The sequence below is a fragment of the Ruditapes philippinarum genome, unplaced genomic scaffold (genome assembly GCF_026571515.1).
Source record: "Ruditapes philippinarum isolate M1 unplaced genomic scaffold, ASM2657151v2 ctg11408_1_1_1_1, whole genome shotgun sequence".
NCBI classification, from domain to species: Eukaryota; Metazoa; Mollusca; class Bivalvia; order Venerida; family Veneridae; genus Ruditapes; species Ruditapes philippinarum.
The window spans coordinates 4634-29714 of record NW_026862791.1 but is presented as its reverse complement, the minus strand read 5'-3'; the positions used below and the strand labels follow the sequence as shown (position 1 = coordinate 29714).

The 25081-nt window shown below is 35.0% G+C and overlaps 2 protein-coding genes across 2 annotated transcripts; both read left to right on the top strand.

Moving 5' to 3' along the window:
- Positions 1-5939: 5939 nt before the first annotated feature.
- Positions 5940-8057, top strand: LOC132720245 (histidine-rich glycoprotein-like). The gene is made up of 3 exons (XM_060704334.1): positions 5940-6033; positions 6101-6942; positions 7191-8057. Exons 1-3 carry the CDS (start codon positions 5940-5942, stop codon positions 8055-8057), a joined length of 1803 nt encoding a protein of 600 aa, XP_060560317.1.
- A 75-nt stretch (positions 8058-8132) lies between these two features.
- Positions 8133-9257, top strand: LOC132720244 (putative uncharacterized protein DDB_G0291608). The gene has a single exon (XM_060704333.1). The coding sequence runs from the start codon at positions 8133-8135 to the stop codon at positions 9255-9257; it is 1125 nt and encodes a 374-aa protein (XP_060560316.1).
- Positions 9258-25081: the final 15824 nt, after the last annotated feature.

Sequence of the window (25081 nt, the reverse complement as noted above, 5' to 3'; positions counted from 1 at the left end):
AGTTATGCTAAATTGACAGTTAATCTTGCAAAAAGTGAATTTTGTCATGCAATTTTAACATTTTTAGGACATGTAGTGGGACAGGGTAAAGTTCAACCAATAGAAGCTAAGGTCAAAGCTATCTCTGAATTTCCTGTGCCTACTTGTAAAAGACAACTGATGCGATTTCTTGGTATGGCAGGGTATTATCGTAAATTTTGTAATAATTTTTCGGTTATTGCAGAACCATTGACAAATTTGCTAAAGAAAAGAAACAAATTCATTTGGAATGACAAGTGTCAAATGGCATTTGACAGCCTTAAAGCCATACTTAAGAGTGCACCAGTTCTCTTGGCACCAGATTTTAATAAAAACTTTAAGTTAGCTGTAGATGCTAGTGACATAGGTGCTGGAAGTGTATTGATCCAAGAAGACAACAATGGTGTTGACCATCCCGTTTGTTACTTTTCTAAAAAGTTTAATGAACATCAGAAAAATTACTCTACTATAGAGAAAGAGTGCCTTGCTCTTATTCTTGCTATTCAGCATTTTGAAGTTTATCTAACTTCTTCAAAGTTGCCTGTTGTTGTCTTTAGTGATCACAATCCCCTCACTTTCTTGCATAAACTTAAAAACAAAAATCAAAGGTTGTTGAGGTGGAGTTTGTTTTTGCAAGAATATAGTCTTGACATTAGACACATTAAAGGGAAAGATAATTTGATCCCTGATGCACTTTCTCGTGTCTAAAACTGATATTTTCAGTATTTACATTTAACATCTACATCATATGATTGTTTATTTTTACTTCGTTGTTTGCTATTGTTTATAATACACATATATATGATTTTATGTATAAAATTGTTTAACATTTCTCCTACGTTATTCGTAAGTTACATTGTTTGGATTTATGTAAAAGAAATATTCATTTCATTCATATTTCTTTTTCTTGAAGAGGGGAAGTGTTATGTATGCAACATATTACATGTATATAATTTATATCTGACCAGTTGGTATTTCCAATATTATCATTGTTCTATTTTTAGAAAATAAACTACGTGTATGTACTAGAACTTTCTTAACTGTTGTAGAAAACTCATTAGATTTAGATAGAAATTTCCGGAATGATCTTTATTGTTAATGTTGCTAGATTATGATTACTGTAGAAAATGGAAGACTATTCTAGAAACTTCTTAGCTTAATATATATATAGGAGACATTTTTCTTTCGTATTACCTTTTTTTTAGTCATCAGTGATCTTTTAAGTCATCAGTTACCTTTTAAGAAACCATTATATTTGGAGTATTATTCAACTTGGATATTAAGTGATTTATTGGAGCTTGGATTATTTTTAAAATAGTTTAAATTATTCTTGTGGATTTTATTGTGGGAATTTATTCTAAAGTGTTCTTGGATTTAACTTCGATTTAACTGTGCTATTCAAAAAGGGATCATTCCAGGATCAGGTATTATTAAGACATTTGAAATTTATATTTTTATTTGGACTTCAGGTATTTGTAAACATAAATTGTTCTTTACTTTTTCTTTAATAATTTTTCTGTAATAAATTTGTTATTGTTACAAGTTTGTTGCTGGTTTTTCTTTCTCGTTACGCCTGGCTCGTAACAAGACGAAAATACCCAGGTGCACAACTACACATGCTGATCAACATTCCTGTAAAGTTTCATGACTTTCGGTCAAATACTTTACGTGCGACACAAAGAGAACGGACGGACGGAAGGACGGACATTCTTACCAGAGCTACATTATGGGGTTTTCTTTTGTTATTTCTTTTGTTGTTCTTTTTAACCCCACAATGCAGAAAATAACCCCACAAGAGAAACGGAATGAATGACATCAAAGACATCTATTGTTATGAGAACAATAGACCAAACCCCATAATGTAGCTCTGGTTTGTACGGACGGACGGATGGACGGACAAGGGTAAATCTAAATGCCCGCCACTAAAGTGGGGGCACAAAAAGGTTAATGAAACTGTAGAATGCTTGGTTTTTAGGCCGACGACAAAATAATTTTACATATTTATTTAATGTAGCTTTAAAGCCGGGATGAGAAAAGTTAGGTCAGATTATCGCATCGATTTTTCAAAAGACTAGAGACATACCTTCATACTTAAGTGCGAGTTTTATTTGATAATGAATTGCCTGACACATAAAACAAAAAATTTCAAAAAATGACTTCATGTTTACATTGAATATTTCTCTGCTATTCGCACCATTGACACATACTTTTTTAAACGAAATATCAAGGTAAAAAGTGATCTTAGAAATTGATAAAATATTTTATTTCAATAAGAATTTAAATGTAATTGTCTTTATATTTAATTCAAATGTTTATAATCTTAACACTTCATGTAGAATTTTATTTTTAAAAAACCCTACATATATGTAAAGCTGACATTTAAGATCAAAACAAATTTTGTTGAAAAAAAAAAACAAAAAAGAAAAGCGTGTCCGACCGAGGCCGAGCTCTTAATGTTTACTGACTTGCACTGAACTGCTATGAATTTCGAAAAGCACCAGGGACTTTTGATTCTTTCGCGTGGAAAACCTAGCAAGCAAGTTTCAACATGTCGATGGTTTTCTGCAGGTGAAACATTTTTCCTGACTTAATGCACAAAGGCGCACCTGAGGTCCTCGCCCCAAGTAAAGCTAAATGGTCGAGTGAAAGTTTGAAATAAAACAACAAAAAAACAATCATTACCTATAACATACAGAACCACATTTTACTAAGAGCGTAGCTAGCCAAAATGAAGTTTGTGATTCAAGTTCATAGACTTCTATATAATTGCAAAAAAAGGAATAATATTGAACATACAAGAAAATATAAACAATTATTTCAAATATTATGATAAATTAAGTAACATGTTCATGGTTAAAAGTAACTTCTGCAATTTAAAAATTCAAATTAAATGTTATATTGGACATCACACAATGTATTCTAAATAATAAAAAAAACAGAACATTGCTATAAACCGCGAATAATCTGCTTTTTTTATCTAGCGCAAGCGATTATTACGTGAAATAGACATATATTGCCAAAATTATCCTCGTTGAAAAGACTGCCAAAAAAATAGAACTGCGTCGTATTATATCTTAATTTCAACTGCGTCGTATCATTTCGTACAAATCATAATTTTCTTGGAAAATAAACATCTCTTTTAATGAAATTTTAGTAAATGATGCAAAATTATATTTTGTAGTTTATGATGAACTCTGAAACGAGCATATGAGTGATTTGAAGGAAAAAAGATAGATATAGCAATATGAACTGCGTCGTAACAACAAAACTTCATTAAACTTTTGCTCCGCTTCGAGTTGCAAGTTATATACGCTATAACTTTAGTTTTACAAAATAGTTGGTCAAGCAAAATATAGGCATGCACTATTCTCTGGTCTTGTCGCTTCGGGTCTCCGGTCTCTCCCGGTCTATCTTAACCGAAATTTACGAGAGACCGGCGAATAGTATCATACTGGCCCGGTTAGTGCCGGTGTCGCATAATTATCACACGGGCGTAATATTGCCACGGTTTGTACATGTTTTTTAAAACTTGCCCATAGTACTGTACTGGCATGAAAACACTTACTTGTCGGTAGACATGAACACATTTCTTGTCGGTACAAAAATATTGCCTAAATGCAGGATATTTTGTAATCAATGGCAATGAAATGTTTTAAAATTATTTATTGAATATAGGCTGACAATAAATTATTTGAACACATTTAAAAAGCCTACGCCATCGCTAGCAATAATGAAACTTTCTTGTCGGTATCCGCGAACCTTCTCATAAGGTCATTCATTAATGATGATATTCATAAATTGAATTAGAATAAATTTAACATAATACAATGTAATTATTATTTATAATACAACATAATTTTAATAAAAATAAATTACTTCTTATTTGCCTATAAACATGGTTCAGAACGAATTTATTATGTTTTTCATGAAACATAATATTAGGAATTGTGATTATTAAATAATGAATAAGTAAAATTATTTCGTATTTTCCCATTTTTACTTCTTGTCGGTTCTTGTTGGTTCCTGACGGTTCTTGTCGGTAATTAGGGAAACCGATGTTTTTTCATTGGCTTACATTCTCACGTGATCAAATCAACGAAGGTGTGGACTAAGTTTATTTCCATTACAGTTATGCCTTTAATCGTTTTTATCACAACTTAATTCCAAAAAGAAATATGTTTAAACAACTCCAGAATTATGACAAATATTAAAATTATCGGAAACATTAAATGTCCTATAAATTGTAAATTTAAGTTTCTTTATTTGTTTGACATCATGTCCTTATTCGGGTCTTTTTTTGAATGCGCTGATATTTTATGACGTAACATATTATCCTTTCTCCCAAAAGTTTTCAAACAAATATCGCACTGAAACATCGTCTTCACTCCTCAAAGTTTTAAACAAGAATGAGGAGGAGTGGGTGAAGTCTTCAATTAAATACTTGTCCAATAGATGCGATGTCGATTTCACCCGTGTTCTCCTTATGCTTTCTATCGCTTGATGGCGGATCATGTTTAGGCTTTTTAATCTTTCTGCTTTTGTCACCAACATTTGAAACGTTTGCGTTTTTCAATGGCAGGTTTTATTTTTTTTTCTGACCTATAATTGACACATCTTTAGGTTTAGCTTGACGTCTCATCATACTTTTAGCTATAGCGGTCATCTGTTCCACTGGAAGTACCATTCGTGAGTACATTTCAGATCGCGATGTTTTACTGTTTGGTCGTCCAGTAATTTTACTTGTCCTCGCCACGTTTTCAAATATGTCTGCCTTTTTTTTAAAAGTCTGCTATTTTTACTTTTGTTGCTCCTCACTTTAAATAACAACATTTGCTACATTTGAAAGTCAGTAACTTTTTGGTTGGTTAGGTATAATATCAAACACTTTTCACTCTAAGCGACTACTTTGCCAGTATTCACTTCTCACCACCCTCATGCCACTCCTCACATCCCTCATCTTTCTTCCTCACCTCTCCACGTTACTCCTCACCATCCTCATGCCACTCCCCATGTTACTCCTCTCCACCCTCATGCCACTCCTCATGTTACTCCTCACCAGTCTCATACCATTCCTCATGTTACTCCTCACCAGCCTCATGCCACTCCTCATGTTACTCCTCACCACCCTCATGCCACTCCTCATGTTACTCCTCACCAGTTTCATGCCATTCCTCATGTTACTCCTCACCACCCTCATGCCACTCTTCATGTTACTCCTCACCACTCTCATGCCACTCCTTATGTTACTCCTCACCTCCCTCATGCCATTCCTCATGTTACTCCTCACAACCCTCATGCCACTCCTCATGTTACTCCTCAACACTCTCATGCCACTCCTCATGTTACTCCTCACCACCTTTATGCCACTCCTCATGTTACTCCTCACCTCCCTCATGCCATTCCTCATGTAACTCCTCACAACCCTCATGCCACTCCTCATGTTACTCCTCACCACCCTCATGCCATTCCTCATGTTACTCCTCACCAGTCTCATGCCACTCCTCATGTTACTCCTCACCTCCCTCATGCCATTCCTCATGTTACTCCTCACTACCCTCATGCCACTTCTCATGTTACTCCTCACTACCCTCATGACACTTCTCATGTTACTCCTCACTACCCTCATGCCATTCCTCATGTTACTCCTCACCACCCTCATGCCACTCCTCATGTTACTCCTCACTACCCTCATGCCACTCCTCATGTTACTCCTCACCACCCTCATGCCACTTCTCATGTTACTCCTCACCACACTCATGTCACTCCTCATGTTACTCCTCACTACCCTCATGCCACTCCTCATGTTACTCCTCACTACCCTCATGACACTTCTCATGTTACTCCTCACTACTCTCATACCATTCCTCATGTTACTCCTCACCAGTCTCATGCCACTCCTCATGTTACTCCTCACCACCCTCATGCCATTCCTCATGTTACTCCTCACCACCCTCATGCCACTCCTCATGTTACTCCTCACTACCCTCATGCCACTCCTCATGTTACTCCTTACCAGTCTCATACCATTCATCATGTTACTCCTCACCACCCTCATGCCACTCCTCATGTTACTCCTTACCAGTCTCATACCATTCATCATGTTACTCCTCACTACCTCATGCCACTCCTCATGTTACTCCTCACCAGTCTCATACCATTCCCCATGTTACTCCTCACCATCCTCATGCCACTCCACATGTTACTCCTCACTACTCTCATGCCACTCCTCATGTTACTCCTCACCACCCTCATGCCACTCCTCATGTTACTCCTCACTACTCTCATGCCACTCCTCATGTTACTCCTCACCACCCTCATGCCACTCCTCATGTTACTCCTCACCAGTCTCATGCCACTCTTCATGTTACTCCTCACCACCCTCATGCCACTCCTCATGTTACTCCTTACCAGTCTCATACCATTCATCATGTTACTCCTCACTACCCTCATGCCACTCCTCATGTTACTCCTCACCAGTCTCATTCCATTCCTCATGTTACTCCTCACCATCCTCATGCCACTCCTCATGTTACTCCTCACCACCCTCATGCAACTCCTCATGTTATTCCTCACCACCCTCATGCCACTCCTCATGTTACTCCTCACCAGTTTCATGCCATTTCTCATGTTACTCCTCACCACCCTCATGCCACTCTTCATGTTACTCCTCACCACTCTCATGCCACTCCTTATGTTACTCCTCACCTCCCTCATGCCATTCCTCATGTTACTCCTCACAACCCTCATGCCACTCCTCATGTTACTCCTCAACACTCTCATGCCACTCCTCATGTTACTCCTCACCACCTTTATGCCACTCCTCATGTTACTCCTCACCTCCCTCATGCCATTCCTCATGTAACTCCTCACAACCCTCATGCCACTCCTCATGTTACTCCTCACCACCCTCATGCCATTCCTCATGTTACTCCTCACCAGTCTCTCATGCCACTCCTCATGTTACTCCTCACCTCCCTCATGCCATTCCTCATGTTACTCCTCACTACCCTCATGCCACTTCTCATGTTACTCCACACTACCCTCATGACACTTCTCATGTTACTCCTCACTACCCTCATGCCATTCCTCATGTTACTCCTCACTACCCTCATGACACTTCTCATGTTACTCCTCACTACTCTCATACCATTCCTCATGTTACTCCTCACCAGTCTCATGCCACTCCTCATGTTACTCCTCACCACCCTCATGCCATTCCTCATGTTACTCCTCACCACCCTCATGCCACTCCTCATGTTACTCCTCACTACCCTCATGCCACTCCTCATGTTACTCCTTACCAGTCTCATACCATTCATCATGTTACTCCTCACCACCCTCATGCCACTCCTCATGTTACTCCTTACCAGTCTCATACCATTCATCATGTTACTCCTCACTACCCTCATGCCACTCCTCATGTTTACTCCTCACCAGTTCTCATACCATTCTTCATGTTACTCCTCACCACTCTCATACCGTCCCTCATGTTAACTCCTCACCATCCTCATACCATTCTTCATGTTACTCCTCACTACCCTCATGCCACTCCTCATGTTACTCCTCACTACTCTCATGCCACTCCTCATGTTACTCCTCACCACCCTCATGCCACTCCTCATGTTACTCCTTACCAGTCTCATACCATTCATCATGTTACTCCTCACTACCCTCATGCCACTCCTCATGTTACTCCTCACCAGTCTCATACCATTCCTCATGTTACTCCTCACCATCCTCATGCCACTCCTCATGTTACTCCTCACTACTCTCATGCCACTCCTCATGTTACTCCTCACCATCCTCATGCCACTCCTCATGTTACTCCTCACTACTCTCATGCCACTCCTCATGTTACTCCTCACTACTCTCATGCCACTCCTCATGTTACTCCTCACCATCCTAATGCCACTCCTCATGTTACTCCTCACTACTCTCATGCCACTCCTCATGTTACTCCTCACCAGTCTCATGCCATTCCTCACTTACTCCTCACCATCCTCATGCCACACTCCTCATGCCACTTTACTCAAATCTAAGTTACTCCTCACCACTCTCATGCCATTCCTCATTTACTCCTCATCATCTCATGCATGTTACTCCTGACCACCCTCATGCCACTCCTCATGTTACTCCTCACACAGTCTCATACCATTCTCATGTTACTCCTCACCACATGCCACTCTCATGCCATTCCTTCATGTTACTCCTCACCATCCTCATGCACTCCTCATGTTACTCCACACTACTCTATGCCACTCCTCATTTACTCCTCACCAGTCTCATACAATTCTTCATGTTACTCCTCACCACTGTTACTCTCACTTCATGTTACTCCTCATACCTCATGCCACTCCTCATGTTACTCCTCACCAGTCTCATATGCCAGTCCTCATGTTACTCCTCACTATGCCAGTCCTCATGTTACTCCTCACCAGTCTCATGCCAGTCCTCATGTTACTCCTCACTACTCTCACCAGTTACTCATACCATTCCTCATGTTACTTTTCACCTCCTTCATGCCATTCCTCATGTTACTCCTGCCACATCCTCCTCATGTTACTCCTCACCACCCTCATGCCACTCCTCATGTTACTCCTCACACAGTCTCATGCCACTCCTCACCACCCTCATGCCACTCTCATGTTACTCCTCACCACCCTCATGCCACTCCTCATGTTACCCTCACCACTCTTATGCCACTGCTCATGTTACTCCTCACCACTCTCATGCCACTCCTTATGTTACTCCTCACCACTCTCATGCCATTTCCTCATGTTACTCCTTCACCACTCTCATGCCACTCCTCATGTTACTCCTCACCACCCTCATCCATTCCTCCATGTTACTCCTCACCAGTCTCATACCATTCCTCATGTTACTCCTCACCACTCTCATGCCATTCCTCATGTTACTCCTCACCACCTCATGCCACTCCTCATGTTACTCCTCACCAGTCTCATACCATTCCTCATGTTACTCCTCACCACTCTCATGCCACTCCTCATGTTACTCCTCACCACCCTCATGCAACTTCTCATATTACTCCTCACCAGTCTCATACCATTCCTCATGTTACTCCTCACCACTCTCATGCCACTCCTCATGTTACTCCTCACCACTCTCATGCCACTCCTCATGTTACTCCTCACCTCCCTCATGTAACTCTCCTGACTATACGCAAGATGATGAGGAATATTAGAAGATTATCCTACACCCAAAACTCACTCATAATATAAGTTCATTTTAAAAAATTGTTCAAGTAAAACATATACCTACCTCTTAAGGTTCCATTTCATCTTCTGTGTTAATGTCATTTTCAGATAACTCATCAATTATGATTGCTTTAAATGTAAAGATGTAAAACTTTTATAAAGAATATGCTTTTGTCAAAGCATTATCAAATAGCATTTTCTTTTGGAAGTATTTCTATAATTTATAGAAAAAATAATGTTGAAACATTCCAAGTTACTAATGTCTTTTATTTATTATAGATACCTATTTCATGAGTTAAGAAGGTATTAAGTAAAGAAACTTGTGTATTTAATATATAAAATATAAGGTAAAAAAATACCATTATAAGCTTCATTTTCTTCCAGAATAATCACTGGTTGCTTGTTCCTGTCATTATTTTGTACTTGGTTCTGTCTATCCTGCCTTGTATAGTTAATACTATTGTGCTTCAATTTATTTTTCAATTTTTCTAATTTCTACTCTATGTTTTCTTAAAGCCTTAGTTAAGGCAAACACTTCATTCTCTAATTTTGTGCTATGTTCATATGCATGTCAAGTTACAATTCGCTATCTGCAAGCATGTCTTGGAAAATTTCTTTAGTTTGATTTAAATAATCCTTTTGAGACATTTTGCTTATCAAAAAAATGTGGGCTCTCAAACAATGTAAAATTCACTATGATTTTTTTTTCAAATGACAATTGTTATAAAGCAATAATCATCTCTAATATAAAACTGGTAATACATGTTCTTTTATTCTTAAAGACATTCCCCAATTAAAGTATTAACATGTAAAGACTTGTTTTCATAAAGATAATAGGTTAGTAATTTTTTTTAGTTGAGGCAATGGTAGATATTATTTGAACATTTACCTAACAGTAAACTCGGTGGTTGTAGTTAAAACAATAAAAAGTTCTGGATATAAATAAAGATGTTCAAAATTTATAGGTAACTATGTAATGTATCTTAAATGAACCATAAAATAGTGTTTTCGTCTCTTCTTTTCCTTCATCAAGATATACGTGGGTTAAAATCAATAAGTTGACATCGCTATATGTTTTGATTATTACAAATTACATGTACATTCCCAGTATTGTTATATGATTTTGATAGTATGTGTTATCAAATATATATTACTTAAGTATTTTAACATTCCTTAATATTTTCTGATTCTAGTAATAAGTATTTTTTTTCATACAGATATCTTCTGTTATCAATTAACAAATAGTGCTGGTGACTAAATAACTATTTGATATGGTTGTGCATTGATTGCTCTTGAAATAAACTGGTTAAAATTGTATTTGGCTCATTTGTAACAATCACGATTTCTAAAGATGATTTTGTTCTTATTTTTTTATATATATGTTAAATAAATAATATTAAAAACATATTTGTGTGTTGAGTTGTTTTAATCATACTAAGGGTTAAATGAGTCCTAAAAATTGATCATTTATAATGTGGCATGTAACATTATCAGACAATTATTTTAGAATTATGTTTCAGATGATGGTCATTAAATTACTCTCAATGTTTCATATAATTCTCCAGGTGATGTTTCATTAAAACCATAAAGTTTGTCATGGTAAACCTCACATCTGTGATGTTTATGTTCCCAGCGTCTTCGATGTTCTTTCACGTTCCAGTTAGTTTAACGTATCAATGCTTTTATGGAACGTATTTTACAACCAGATGTTCTTATCATGTACCATAATGTCTTGGGTATGTTTTACCTCCCTTTTAAGTGGGACGTATTTTGCACAATCCGTGCCTTTTAACGTCCTGGGACGTTCTGTGCACTCTGGTTTTCTCACTACTAGTATGCGTTGGGTAATGTTCCCAGTGGCGTGAGACGTATGCAGTGGGATATTTTCCAAGTGGTATGAGAAGTCCCAGTGCCGTGAGATGCACATAATGGGTAATGTTCCTAGTGACGTGAGATGAATATAGTCGGTAATGTTCCTAGCGTCGTGAGATGCATATTGGTGGGTACTGTTCCTTGTGGCGCGAGATGCATATAGTGGGCTAAATGTTCCTAGTGACGTAAGATGCATATAGTGGGTAATGTTCCTAGCGTCGTGAGATGCATATAGTGGGTACTGTTCCTAGTGGCGTGAGATGCATATAGTAGGTAATGTTCTTTGTGGAGCGACATGCATATAGTTGGTAATGTTCCTTGTGGCGTGAGATGCATATAGTGGGTAATGTTCCTAGTGACGTGAGATGCATATAGTGGGTACTGTTCTTTGTGGAGCGACATGCATAAATAGTTGGTAATGTTCCTTGTGGCGTGAGATGCATATAGTGGGTAATGTTCCTAGTGACGTGAGATACATATAGTGGGTAATGTTTCTAGTGACGTGAGATGCATAAAGTGGGTAATTGCCGTTGTGGGGCGAATGCATAAAGTGGGTAATGTTCCTTTGTGGCGCGAGAGCATATATAGTGGGGCAATGTTCCTTGTGGAGCGACATGCATATAGTGGGTAATGTTCCTTGTGGCGCGAGATGCATATATAGTGGGCAATGTTCCTTGTGGCGCGAGATGCATATAGTGGGTAATGTTCCTTGTGGCGCGAGATGCATATAGTGGGTAATGTTCATTGTGGCGCGAGATGCATAAAGTGGGTAATGTTTCTAGTGACGTGAGATACATATAGTAGATAATGTTCCTGACGTGAGATGCATATTACGGGTAATGTTCCACCTGCGTGAGAAGTATGCGTTGGGTGATATTCCTAGTGGCGTGAGGAGTATGCAGTGGGATATGTTCCTAGTGGCGCGAGAAGTATGCGCTGGGTGGTATTCCTAGTAGTGTAAGTAGTATTCAGAAGGTATTAAACGGTCATAGTGATGTATGTAATCTTTATAGTGCCGTGATTAGTATTCATTGTTTATTATTACTTCAGCGGTGCAAGAGGCAATGTTCATATTGCGGTGTCTAGTATGTGATGAGTAATTTTTCTAAATGCAGTAAGAATTGTGCAGTGACTAACAATGAATAATTTCTTTTGAATAATTTCAATGTGCTGTTTGTTTATATATATGTGACTTTAACATAAGGCTTTAAAATGGATTTCTTACAAGTTATGTTTTTAAAACCAGTATTGATAATGATGAATAAAGAACTGTTCTGATTGTCCCTTTCATTCATACTGGGTTTACTGACTTGCAAATGCAAACAAGTCCTACAAAATATACATATCTGAATCAGTTAAACTATATAACCTAATCATGTAACATGAAATCGTGCCAAAGAACAACTATCATTCAATTAATAAAAAGAAATGAAATAACACAACTCTTAACGAATGTGGTTTTAAAGTTATGGTCTCTAAATTAAAAAAAAAGCATTGATTTAAAGTAAAGTTAAGCTTTTCTATAGCATACTTGCAAGATTAAAGCATAAGCATGAACCTTGACTGTTTTAAGAATACGAATCTAGCAATGAGCCATTAGGCCATGTATATCCAAAATCAAATGATCACGATCAATTTTTGCATTAAATTGCATAAAATGTATCGTTGTTTTACAGGCCAGTCTACTGATGCGGTCTTTATTTTTTGCAATATGCCAAATCATGTCAGGTCGATAATTCATTCAAAATGATATGGAACAAAAAACCGAGTTACTTCCCGTGAATTATGAAATATAGAATACATAATAAAATAATAATGTAATAAATGGCAGATTAATGCCGAAATGAATATAACACGTGTTCGTGGCATTGTATTCTTGTAGTGTCTGTCTTGAGGTGCCCATGGATACTGATGGTCAATACGACACATAAATCTACAATGTAGTTACGATGCATGGTTTTATCAAAATGTCGGAAACTCAAATGTATTTCTTAGTTTAGTTAAACAAAGAATTAAAGATCAATTCATGTCCTTGACAAAAATTGGACTGGTAGACTAAATGATTCATCTAGAGCTTTATTTTACAGATGTATTGCACAATTACAACTACAGCCATATTTAAAATGTATAGGTGTAAGAAAATTCTGTACTAGTATGACAAAACTGCTATGCTCCTCGCATAGATTATGTAAAAATGTAAACAGGAAGATGGACAAGACCTGTCAGTGTACCTATAAATGAACGCAAATGCACATTCTGCAATGTGTTAGAAGATGAATTCCATTCTGTATTACAATGTAGAATGTACTCTCAATTAAGAACACAATATATTCCAATTTGTTACTGGAGAACTCCAAATATGTTTAAATTTATAGAATTAATGCTAGACTTATAGTACTACAGCGTATGTTTTCTCTTATTATAGCATTGTTCTAAGTCAATTGGTCAATATTTGGTCAATATTTGTTAGTCATATGAATATGTGATATTTCTTTTATGTCAGTCATGTAAATGTGTGATATATCCTAAATAATATAATTTTTACAGCTCAAATATATGTATATCTAGATGTTATTTTACAAGCGAAACTTTTGTTACCTAATTGTTCCTCCTCATATCTTGTCATTGATGGCAAGATCTGGGAATGAGAAAATACATAAGTAAAACATACATCTTTAGACTAAAGAGCACTTTACCGGGTGGCTAATCTTGTATTTCGCTTTAGACAAGTTTATGCCCCTTAAGTTTTTAATCTATTCTTCATAAAAAGTAGTTCATTAACGCCATATACATTTGTTAGGACAATGCACATAAATATAGCAGTTTAATCCATTTTATTTGGATATCACAGTTAATCAAGTTAAGAAATATATTATATTCAATCATATCGGTATAGCGGTGTCTATTTCTATACTGTACATTAAATGTTCCACAACTCGATATTTAGGTCAGTCGATATGACTAAATTGATTATTTCCCAAAAAATCGCACAATATGAAAAGTTCGCTATCAGTAACCAAATTGTTTGGACAATACACATTTATATACAAATTTGTTCCAATTTATTAGATAACTGCAGTTAATTATGTTAAGAAATAATATTGTTTGTCAATATATTGTTAAAGCTATAGTGCGGCGGATGTTACATAACTCGATATATAGGTCGAGCGATAAGACCATAGCAATTATCTCCCGTGCACAATCAAATTTGTTAAATAAATGACATTACTATTGTCACTATAGCGTATGCAGTCCGTAAAAATGTATATAAAATTCACACTTTCGTTGTCAACATGATTTAAATTCAATATTTAATTGAGAAAGTTTTTAATTTATCAAATTATCTACTTCACTAGTGATAGATCTAATCTAATATGATCTAAGTCAGTACAATTGGATTTTTGTGACACTTAATTATTCTTTTAAATCTTATGTTATACGTTTGACACATGCGACAAAAATGTGAATTATTATAAACATGTACATCATGTTATAGGTGAATATATGTTTTCATTTCCTATGTTAAATGTGCTACTGTAATGTATGTATGAGATCATGTCAACTTTGTATTGATGCACGTTTGTCACATTATATATTTTGCATATTGTACCACATGGGTCTATGACCTTCTGGGAATAGATTAAAAAAAATTTAATAAACTTAAACTTATATAATTTCATCTCAGCTAAAAAGTTTGAGATTGGTGCTAGTTGTGTCAATATCATCTTTCAGTTAAATAAACTTAATCTTATTTAGTAATATTTACTTTATATTTATTAGATTTTTCTCAATGTTAAAATATTTTTATACTTAATATAATTAAAGTATATGATATTGACATCATCATTATAACCATCATCATTATCATCAATATTATTATTATTATTATTATCATTATTTTGATAGGGAATTCGGTTCGGAGGCAATTATGCTTGTATAAAATTCTTATTGAGCAGAAGTTTAGTGGTTAAGGTGTTCTGCCTCTCAACCCAGGGATCATGGGTCCGAGCCCATCTGCAAGTTTTAAAATCATTTTTCATGTAATTAAAATTGATCTACATGTTAAATGCAACGCAAATGTATTCATTCAAGATGTTTACCTCTCAATTGGCCAGGTCCAAGTTTATGTTGCCATCAAACCTGTCTGAAGAGTATACTTTTGCCCTTTTAATGCCATAACTATCTCTTGACAATTTATCTAAAGGCATTCTTATTAATATGAAGACGAAGATATTTGCATTAAAGAAATAAAATATTTACAATCATATAAACCTACATGAGCATGACATATAATTTTGAAATGAATCCTTTCGCATTCATAGACGAGAATGAAATTCTGTCACAATTTCTTTTTAAAGAAATATAAACAAAATATACAAAGTGATTTTTAAGTCATAAAGTTAAGTTCATAATAGTTTATATCTTAGGTACCCGGTATTAAAGGCCTTTGAATCATAATCTCTCTAAATGCACGTCTTCATATAGCTTTTGCAACTGATGTGTACTAACACTATTTTATTTGCACTAGCCTAGCATTACATACATACGCCGTCTTATGAATACCCTTTTAAGGGTACATTTATTTTTCATATACTTCATTTAATCACATTTAAGGTGAAAAGTTAATTCATTTTTAAAAATATAACAAACACATTCATAATTTTGAAACCTGATTATTTAAGACACACATATACATATAGAAAGACATATATAATGTAAATAAACATTTCAACTTTTAACACAAGTATGTCATTTTATTAAACGGTTAATAAATCTATGTTAAATGAATATTTGTTTATACATCAAGATTAATTTAGACACTTGAAAAAGAATGGTGCTTTGTATGCATGGATGCCATCTCTCTCAAATAATGACGTAATATTGGAAAACACCCTCTCATGCGACAAAAAAGTTCTAAAATAGCATTTCAAATAAGATATAAGGAAGTAAGAGTTGCTTCTAATGGACATTAACGACTCATTACGGTAAGTAATCATTTTAAATATGCATATTGCTATTCTTTACATGTACATATATTTTGTATAAATCATATTCAATTTTTGGGGTAAATATCACTGTTGAACGGATTATATTGTAATCGAGTTATAGAATAGAAGACAAAATATATCACATATAAAGTAAGAAATATTTAAAAACAACAACAAATTAATCTGATGTAGATAAAACATAAAAAAAACAATGTTGATATAAGTATAGCAAAATTGTCTTCGTCTTTTTTTTCTTCAAAGACACAATCACATATGCATAAATTTGGACTTCCTTCATTTAGTGAACAGTCTCGTGTTTTATGACAAAAAAGGGACTTGTTTACAACGAAATTAGTACAGTGTAATATTCAAGTTAAAAAAAGTTAAGAATTTAAGTTTTATATACAAATATGGGATGAAGCATAAGGAAACTACAGTACATATTTAAAAAAAAAAAAACAGCACAAAAGCATACATTATAGTTATACAATGTAATGTCATGTCAACGTTATTTTATGTACATACATTTTAGTGCTTTTACATTTTACTGGTCCTTTCGGACCATTTATTCAAGCACGTTATTGTTAAGATTGAATACCGTTTAAGCTTGATGAATGGGAAACTTTAATATTATCTCTCATGAACAGACACAATCAAATCGTGTCTGCAATTGTCATGTAATATTGTTGTATCACTGCTTCCGAGGGATCATCTTTCTACAGATTTTTAATGTAATGCTCGTTAATTTACTCATTTGAGTATAAATTGTGTATTGTTTGGTAAATTAAACTGCGTTCTAATACAGTGACAGTGATTCTTTCCAAATATCAGGAACTTGAAAGATTATGAGGGAAAACTTGAAATGGAAAAATCAGATGCTGATGGTTAAATGTTAAAAAGTCTCCTGAGTTGTAGTAATCTATTTGTCCAAAAGTTATTTTGAAGTGAGAATGATTTCTAAACGTTTCCTCTTTGTCCGGAGTGATTATTTCATGTAACACCGATATCTTTCATCTGATTCTGAAGAACAACTAATTGTCTGGCATCAATTTTTGGCCGAGCAACGAAAAAATCATTCAGTTTGAAATAATGTGCATCTTTTGTTCACGTAGTGTGACATCATGGCCTTATGAAAGTGTGGATATTGAAGGGGGACAAATCCAACAACCTTTCTTTAGAGTAACATCTTCTTGTTCAAGTGTCTGTGTGTATTTTTCGTAAGCCAATATTATCATAAATGTGTCTCTATTGATGTGTATTTGGTAAAGATATGTACGGTTTATAATAATGTCACTTTCATACGGCCTACGCATATAACTCGGTTTACAACACTCGATTGTTATGATTAAAGGAATGATAATTATTATTATCAATATCATTATTATTTAAAATTTAAATGAACAAGTCTCATAAAGTACTTCCCAAATTTTATGTGTTTTGAAAACGGTACAGCATGTTTCCGTACTTTAACCTGCCATGTATAATATTATACAGTCAGTGCATTCTTTTTAAATTGAAAAATCAGGAATATGTTTCTGAAACCACTCTCTGACTCTCTTCAATACAGACTTGCTGTCTAGTGGCCGTATTACTTGTTTCGATTCGCTTACGGTCCCCTTGAGTTCTACTTCTGCAACCGTTTGGAAATTTTCGAAATTTCTTTTAACTTCAGCATCTTTACGAAACTCGTTCAAGATATTGATTCGCTCTATGTACCTTTCTTTCTTTAATAGTTTCTCGTTTTCAATCATGAGATCGATATGTTCCGTCATTGTTAATGGGTTTGGTTTAAGTGCTATTTCTTGTAGCTTTTCATTGCAAAATTTATGACAAGCATCATAAGACGTGATAAACTTAAATTTTTTATAAAATTTTGAAAATATTTATTTTTATTTTTTAAGACCAATATTCTCACCGACTTCAAACTTTCTGGTCTTCGCTTTTTCATTTCGAGCAGCAATATTTTCTTTGATTGGTAAGGCATACTTGTTTGGAGAGTTACCACTTGTCACTTGTATTGATGTTCTCAACATTTTTGTCGCCAGCGAAGCAGCTGTACGAATTTTTTCACTTTCTTTACTGAATGGGCTCTCTTCTCCATTCTCATATATTACTCTTACCCGAAAAACATATGAGGCATTCGATTTTAAGCCAGTGATTTTAGTAGAAGCTTCATAAATTTCTTCATGGTACGATCTCCATCTTTGATTACTGCTCATGTCTTTAAAGGAAATTTGATAACAAGATGTGTCCCCAAACTTTGTAGGACGGTCCCATGCTAATAAAACCGAGTCAGGAAATACTTCTACAGCGTAGGGTGTACCAGGAACATTCTGAAATAAATTTATTTTACAAAAAAAAATTAATGCGTGATAAAATGATTTATTTAGCTAATAATTAATTACCCAACTGAATGTAAACCACCATGGGGAATAGATACATGTAATTTAATTGTTTATTTTGATTTGTTTGAAAATGACTTAATAATTCGTGAATAGCTTCTAAAAATGAGATATATATAGGCAATATGAGGTATGATCAAAACGTTCTAGGCCCGATATACTTCTAGCCACTACACTGACATTTACACATGACTCGTTGATACCGATAACTTATTGAAGATTACTGACCGGGTTCACGTGGTTTTACACAGATTAAGTGACATAAAACACACTTTGATCACAAGAGGGATGTGTCATTCAGACCAAATGGAGCAAGTTGAAATCAGATCCGTCATTAAGTACCACGGTAAGAAATGGATTTCCCCAAAGAAAACCATGAAGACTTCATGGATACACTTGGGAAGAAGTCCCCTTACTATAGCACAGTGAAAAATGGGCTATTGAATTTAAGAGGGGCAAGGAGAGCATTGTAGATGATGAGCGGCCTGGGTGGCCAAAAGAGGTGAAATTGCCGAAGCCGTGTACGATCTGGTCATATGCGTCAGAAAGAGAGACCTGCGAAACATTGCTAGGGAAGTTGGTATAAGCTTTGGATCAGTTCAGGCAATTCTTACTGATGTCTATGTTAAAGGTTTCCGCTAGATGGGTCTCCAGACAGTTGAGTTACGACCAGAAACGGACCAGGCTTGATGTACCTGCTTATATCTACCGGATCGTAACTCAGTGTAAAACATGGGTCCAGCGCTTCGATCCAGAATTTACAAAAAACACACGAAAAAGAGAGCATGCAGTGCAAGCACCTTTGCTCATCCCAGTCGAAGAAATTCAAGAGGGTACCATCAGCCGGAAAGATAATGGCTTCAATTCTTTGGGATAGTCAGGGGATAATCATGTTTGGCTATCTTGTGCAAAGTCGTACCATAAACGGTACGTACTATGCAGACAAATTCAGACATCTGCGTCAAAAACCCGCGCGTAAAAGAAGGGGAAAACTGACTCAAGGTGTTCTGCTCCTGCACGACAATGCGCCAGCTCACCCATCCTAAGTAGCGATGTCTGCTGCAACTGACTGCGGTTTTGAAATTCTTAGCCCCCTCTGACTACTACCTGTTTCCGAAAATGAAAACCAAGCTTCGTGGTAGACGTTTTGGAAGCAATGAAGGTGTCATGGAGGCGGTCAATGACTTCTTTGAGGACCATAATAGAGAAGTGTTAAACAAGTTGCAACACAGGTGGACGAATTGCATTGATGTAGAGGGTGATTATATTGAAAAGTAAGACCATTTGTTGGGTTCTCTGACTACCGGAAGTACATCGGGCCGAGAACTTTTTATCAATCCTCGTACATTCTCAATTTTATATATTACATAGTATCATTTAACCTAGGCAAGAAAATTACTAACAGTTTAGACTCATTAGATATACACGTAGTATTGTCTGTTATAAACCCTGTAAACCCTGTAAAACCAATAATTATAACAGTCTCAGAGTGATCGAAACGAAATTTGAAAATCATAACAATTCGTTTTTGTATACATTGCTTGCAATGTATACAGAGTTATAGCTGCATTTCAGAAATTAATACGGTTTGACTGTTTTGCTGAACAACATCCACCTTCGGATGAAACCTCGATATAAAAGTAGATCCTCATTTTGCAGGATTGTCACATTAAGATCACTTTTTATTAAAATATTGTTTGCATAGTGATAAATAAGCTTTGAAAGTTCAAAACTACGCACTAGTTTAAAGAAACATGAAGTTATATTTAGATCTACTGAACGCAATTCAACTTCTTGGTGAGGTAATCTAAAAATAGCCCATGCATATCATTAACCTTGCCACGTGCATCGTATTTGTGATCGTGTAACATAGTTGATACATGCTTATTAATTGGTACCACGTAACGAAGTATTTTAGTGCATTTACTTGTCTATAAAGCAAACGAATGATTTCTCTGCGAAAAAGGGGAAATGAAATGTGCACACTTGTTTCCCTTCAGTATGATCTCCACGTTAGTATTTTTACGATTGATCATTTTCTTAATTAGTTTTATACAATAGAGAATAGATTTCAAATCGTTTTGACAAAAAATATTCGTTTTTCCAAAAAAAAAAAAAAAAAACTAAATAAACCCTTTATGATATACAAATACCGTAATTCAAAAAAAATTGTGATAATAAATTGAAACCAAAAAAAAAATAAATATTTAAAGGGTTGGGATGAAGGCACAACTGTGCAAGCCTTTCCTTTTAAAAGGAAACTTTATTCTATTTCAAACTGTTGAACAAAACGAGCATATACAGATATATGTCTTATTTAGTGGTATGTAACATTGTAAGCGTCTGTATGAATTGAATTAAAGTTAACGTTTTGAAAACGTATTGTCATATAATTGCATATAATAGAACCCTATCAACATGGTGGCATCGGAGGAGTATGCAGTTATTTGTTGCACACCTGCAGTGTGAAATATTTCTGCCACTTAAGTGAAATATATCGCCCAAAAGCCATTTTCGGGAAGGGGAAGATTCGTACTCAATATAATTCGATTTGAAGATACGTACTCAATTTTATTCCAACTAAGGATTCGTACTCAATATTATTCAAACTTAGCCTTCTCAATCGGTATTATTCGAACTGACAATCATGACAGATACGTTTAGACCCCCTGGACATTTAGATGTTGAAAATGGTAACATATCACACAACTTTATCAAATGGAAGCGCCAATGGAAATTTACTTGACCAGTGTTGACTGCCATTAGAAATGCTGAGAAAGATGAAAAGATACAAGTAAATATCCTATTACACTGTGCTGGACCTAAAGTTATAGAGATTTATGATCAATTTACATGGGCAAATGCAGAACATAAACTGAAAGTGAAACAATTATTTGACAAAATAGAAAGCTATTGCAATCCTAGAAAAAATGAAGTGATAGAATCACACAGACTTTGGGTAACAAATCCAGATGAATATACATCATTTGACAGTTTTCTTACAGAGTTTTGAAAGCATGTTGAGTCTTATACTGACTAACAAAAATCAAGGTGGTATCAACTTACTGTTAATCAGTATATCTACATGTTAAAACAATTGAATACATATGCAGAAAAATGCTTATCTGTAATTGCATACATGCAGACAGTGACACTTCCAATTCTACATGTATAATATTAACATATTAACATATATTAACATTAATATTACCATATTAATATTGAAATGTCTCAGCATGTATAAGGGACTCGAACACCTAGCTGACTCTCGGAATACCGTTCTCCCAACTGAGCTATCTAGCCGGTTACACAAAATTATCTCCCCTAAATAGTAAACAGTTTTATTTATGCATGTACATATCTTTGGACAGATAAGAAAATAATATGGTGGCAGATTTGTGTCTTGGTATTTATTTGTTTCGCAAGGCAAAAACAAAAATACAACAAATAAACCACTTTGTCATACTTTCTTGTTTTCGCCTGACACACAGCTAACATTTTAGTATTTTGCCTGGCGGGTTGGCTCTTTCCGAAACCTGGTGGTTCAGACCCGTGTGCCTACATTAATAAAATAAGACGGGAGATGTCCTTTACAAACTATAGACACATATTAGAATTAATAAAATATGAATTCAGTATTTGATATTTTTGAGACCTGATATTCTTTCTAGACCTTCTCTTCCCTTTATTTAAGGACCTGTATAATGGTGTTGTACATGTAGTTAAGATTTCTGTTTGCTGCCCTGTGTGTGTAAAATTCCATCACGGGCCCTGTCACCACTAGAAATGTACACCAATTTAACCTCGGTACTGAATAGGTCTGTCACAAGTTCAGAAATATATTTTGAAATATGTTATTTACAATCAAATCACTCAGTCAGGCTGAGCCACCCTTAACATTTTTTTATTACGGTAAGTAATCATTTAATATGCATATCGCTATTCTTTAGATGTACATATATTTTGTATAAATCATATTCAATTTTTGGGGTAAATATCACTGTTGAACGGATTATATTGTAATCGAGTTATAGAATAGAAAACAAAATATATTTCATATAAAGTAAGAAATAAAACAACAACGAACAAATATGATGTAGATAAAACATACAAATAATAATGTTGATATAAGTATAGCAAAATCGTCTTCGTTTTTTTCTTCTTCAAAGACACAATCACATATGCATAAACTTGGACTTCCTTCATTTAGTAAACAGTCTCGTGTTTTATGACCAATAAGTGACTTGTTCACAACGAAATTAGTACATTGTAATATTCAAGTTAAAAAAGTTAAGAATGTAAGTTTTGTATACAAATACGGGATGGATCCTAAGGAAACTGCATATTAAAAAAAAAACAGAACAAAAGCATACATTTTATTTATACAATGTAATGCCATGTCAACATTATTTCATGCACATACATTTTAGTGCTGTTTTATATTTCACTGGTCGAATCCGGATCATTGATTCCAAGCTTGAAGAATGGGGAACTTTTATATTATCTCTCATGAACAGACACAATCAAATCGTGTTCTGCAATTTTCATGTTATATTGTTGTTTCACTGCTCCAGGGGAACACCCTTCTACAGATTTTTAATGTAAAGTTCGGTATTTTACACAGTTGTACTATAAATTGTGCGGTGTTTGGTAAATTAAACTGCGTTCTAAAATAGTGACAGTGATTAAATATATGAAGCAATTAAAACGATAAATAGACACACAAAATCTTTTACATCAAATATTAGTTCAAACATAAATCCTTTATAAGTAGAATACAACTATACAAAAAAATGGAATCGAGCTGGTAGTTATATAAAAGCCATTTCATTTATATCAAAAGACATAAAAAACAAACAGTGCATGATACAATCTATTATATATAACAATATGACATATTGTTTTAAAAAGATGAAAGTTGTTGAGGCATATCAAACAGGATATCGATGATATAGCATACAAAGGGAAAAGCGTCTTAAACCAACAAAAGTAAATTTGAAACTGAAATAATTGTGCAAGATGTGCCAGGCATGACAAACATCCCAGATACAATGTAATGCTTTATTGTTGTATACCAAAGTTGCTCCCCTTTATTTTTTTTCGCGTTAATCAATAATTTGATCAAACATGTAATATGTACATGTATGAAAGTCTAAATTGAAATTAGATCATCGTTTTCGCTCCGTCGTTACTCTTTGCTAAGTGAGGGGTGGTGGGCTGAGAGTTAGGACATGGTTTTAATGTAACTGATTAAAAAGAAACCTCCATGAACAGAACAGTAGGCCAAACTGAAATATGTTATGATCTTAATACATGAAGCGAATTTACTTCTATTTTTATATCGGAAACTTTATTTACCATAATAATGAGAGCTATATGGCAGTTCAGAGAGATCCTATAGAAAAGAACAAACTGTTTTGCGTAGTAGAGAGAGGCGTTTGCTTCCTTCCAAATATCAGGAATTTGAAAGATTATGAGGGAAAATTTAAAAAGGGGAAATCAGATGTTGATGGTTAAATGTTAAAATTCTCCTGAGATGTAGTCGTCTATTTGTCCAAAACCAGATTTCGAAGTGAGAATGATTTCTAAACGTTTCCTCTTTGTCCGGAGTGATGATTTCATGTAACACTGATATCTTTCAGCTGATTCTGAAGAACAACTAGTTGTCTGGCATCAATTTTTGGCCGAGCAACGAAAAAATCATTCAGTTTGAAATAATGTGTATCTTTTGTTCACGTAGTGTGACATCCTGGTCTTATGAAAGTGTGGATATTGAAGGGGAGACAAATCCAACAACCTTTCTTTAGAGTAACATCTTCTTGGTCAAGTGTCTGTGTGTATTTTACATAAGCCAATATTATCATAAATATGTCTCTATTGATGTGTATTTGGTAAAGATATGTACGGTTTATAATAATGTCACTTTCATACGGCTTACGCATATAACTAGGTTTACAAGACTCGATTGTTATGATTAAAGGAATGATAATTATTATTATCAATATCATTATTATTTAAAATTTAAATGAACAAGTCTCATAAAGTATGTGTTTTGAAAACGGTACAGCATGTTTCCGTACTTTAACCTGCCATGTATAATATTATACAGTCAGTGCATTCTTTTTAAATTGAAAAATCAGGAATATGTTTCTGAAACCACTCTCTGACTCTCTTCAATACAGACTTGCTGTCTAGTGGCCGTATTACTTGTTTCGATTCGCTTACGGTCCCCTTGAGTTCTACTTCTGCAACCGTTTGGAAATTTTCGAAATTTCTTTTAACTTCAGCATCTTTACAAAACTCGTTCAAGATATTGATTCGCTCTATGTACCTTTCTTTCTTTAATAGTTTCTCGTTTTCAATCATGAGATCGATATGTTCCGTCATTGTTTATGGGTTTGGTTTAAGTGCTATTTCTTGTAGCTTTTCATTGCAAAATTTTATGACAAGCATCATAAGACGTGATAAACTTAAATTTTTTATAAAATTTTGAAAATATTTATTTTTATTTTTTAAGACCAATATTCTCACCGACTTCAAACTTTCTGGTCTTCGCTTTTTCATTTCGAGCAGCAAGATTTTCTTT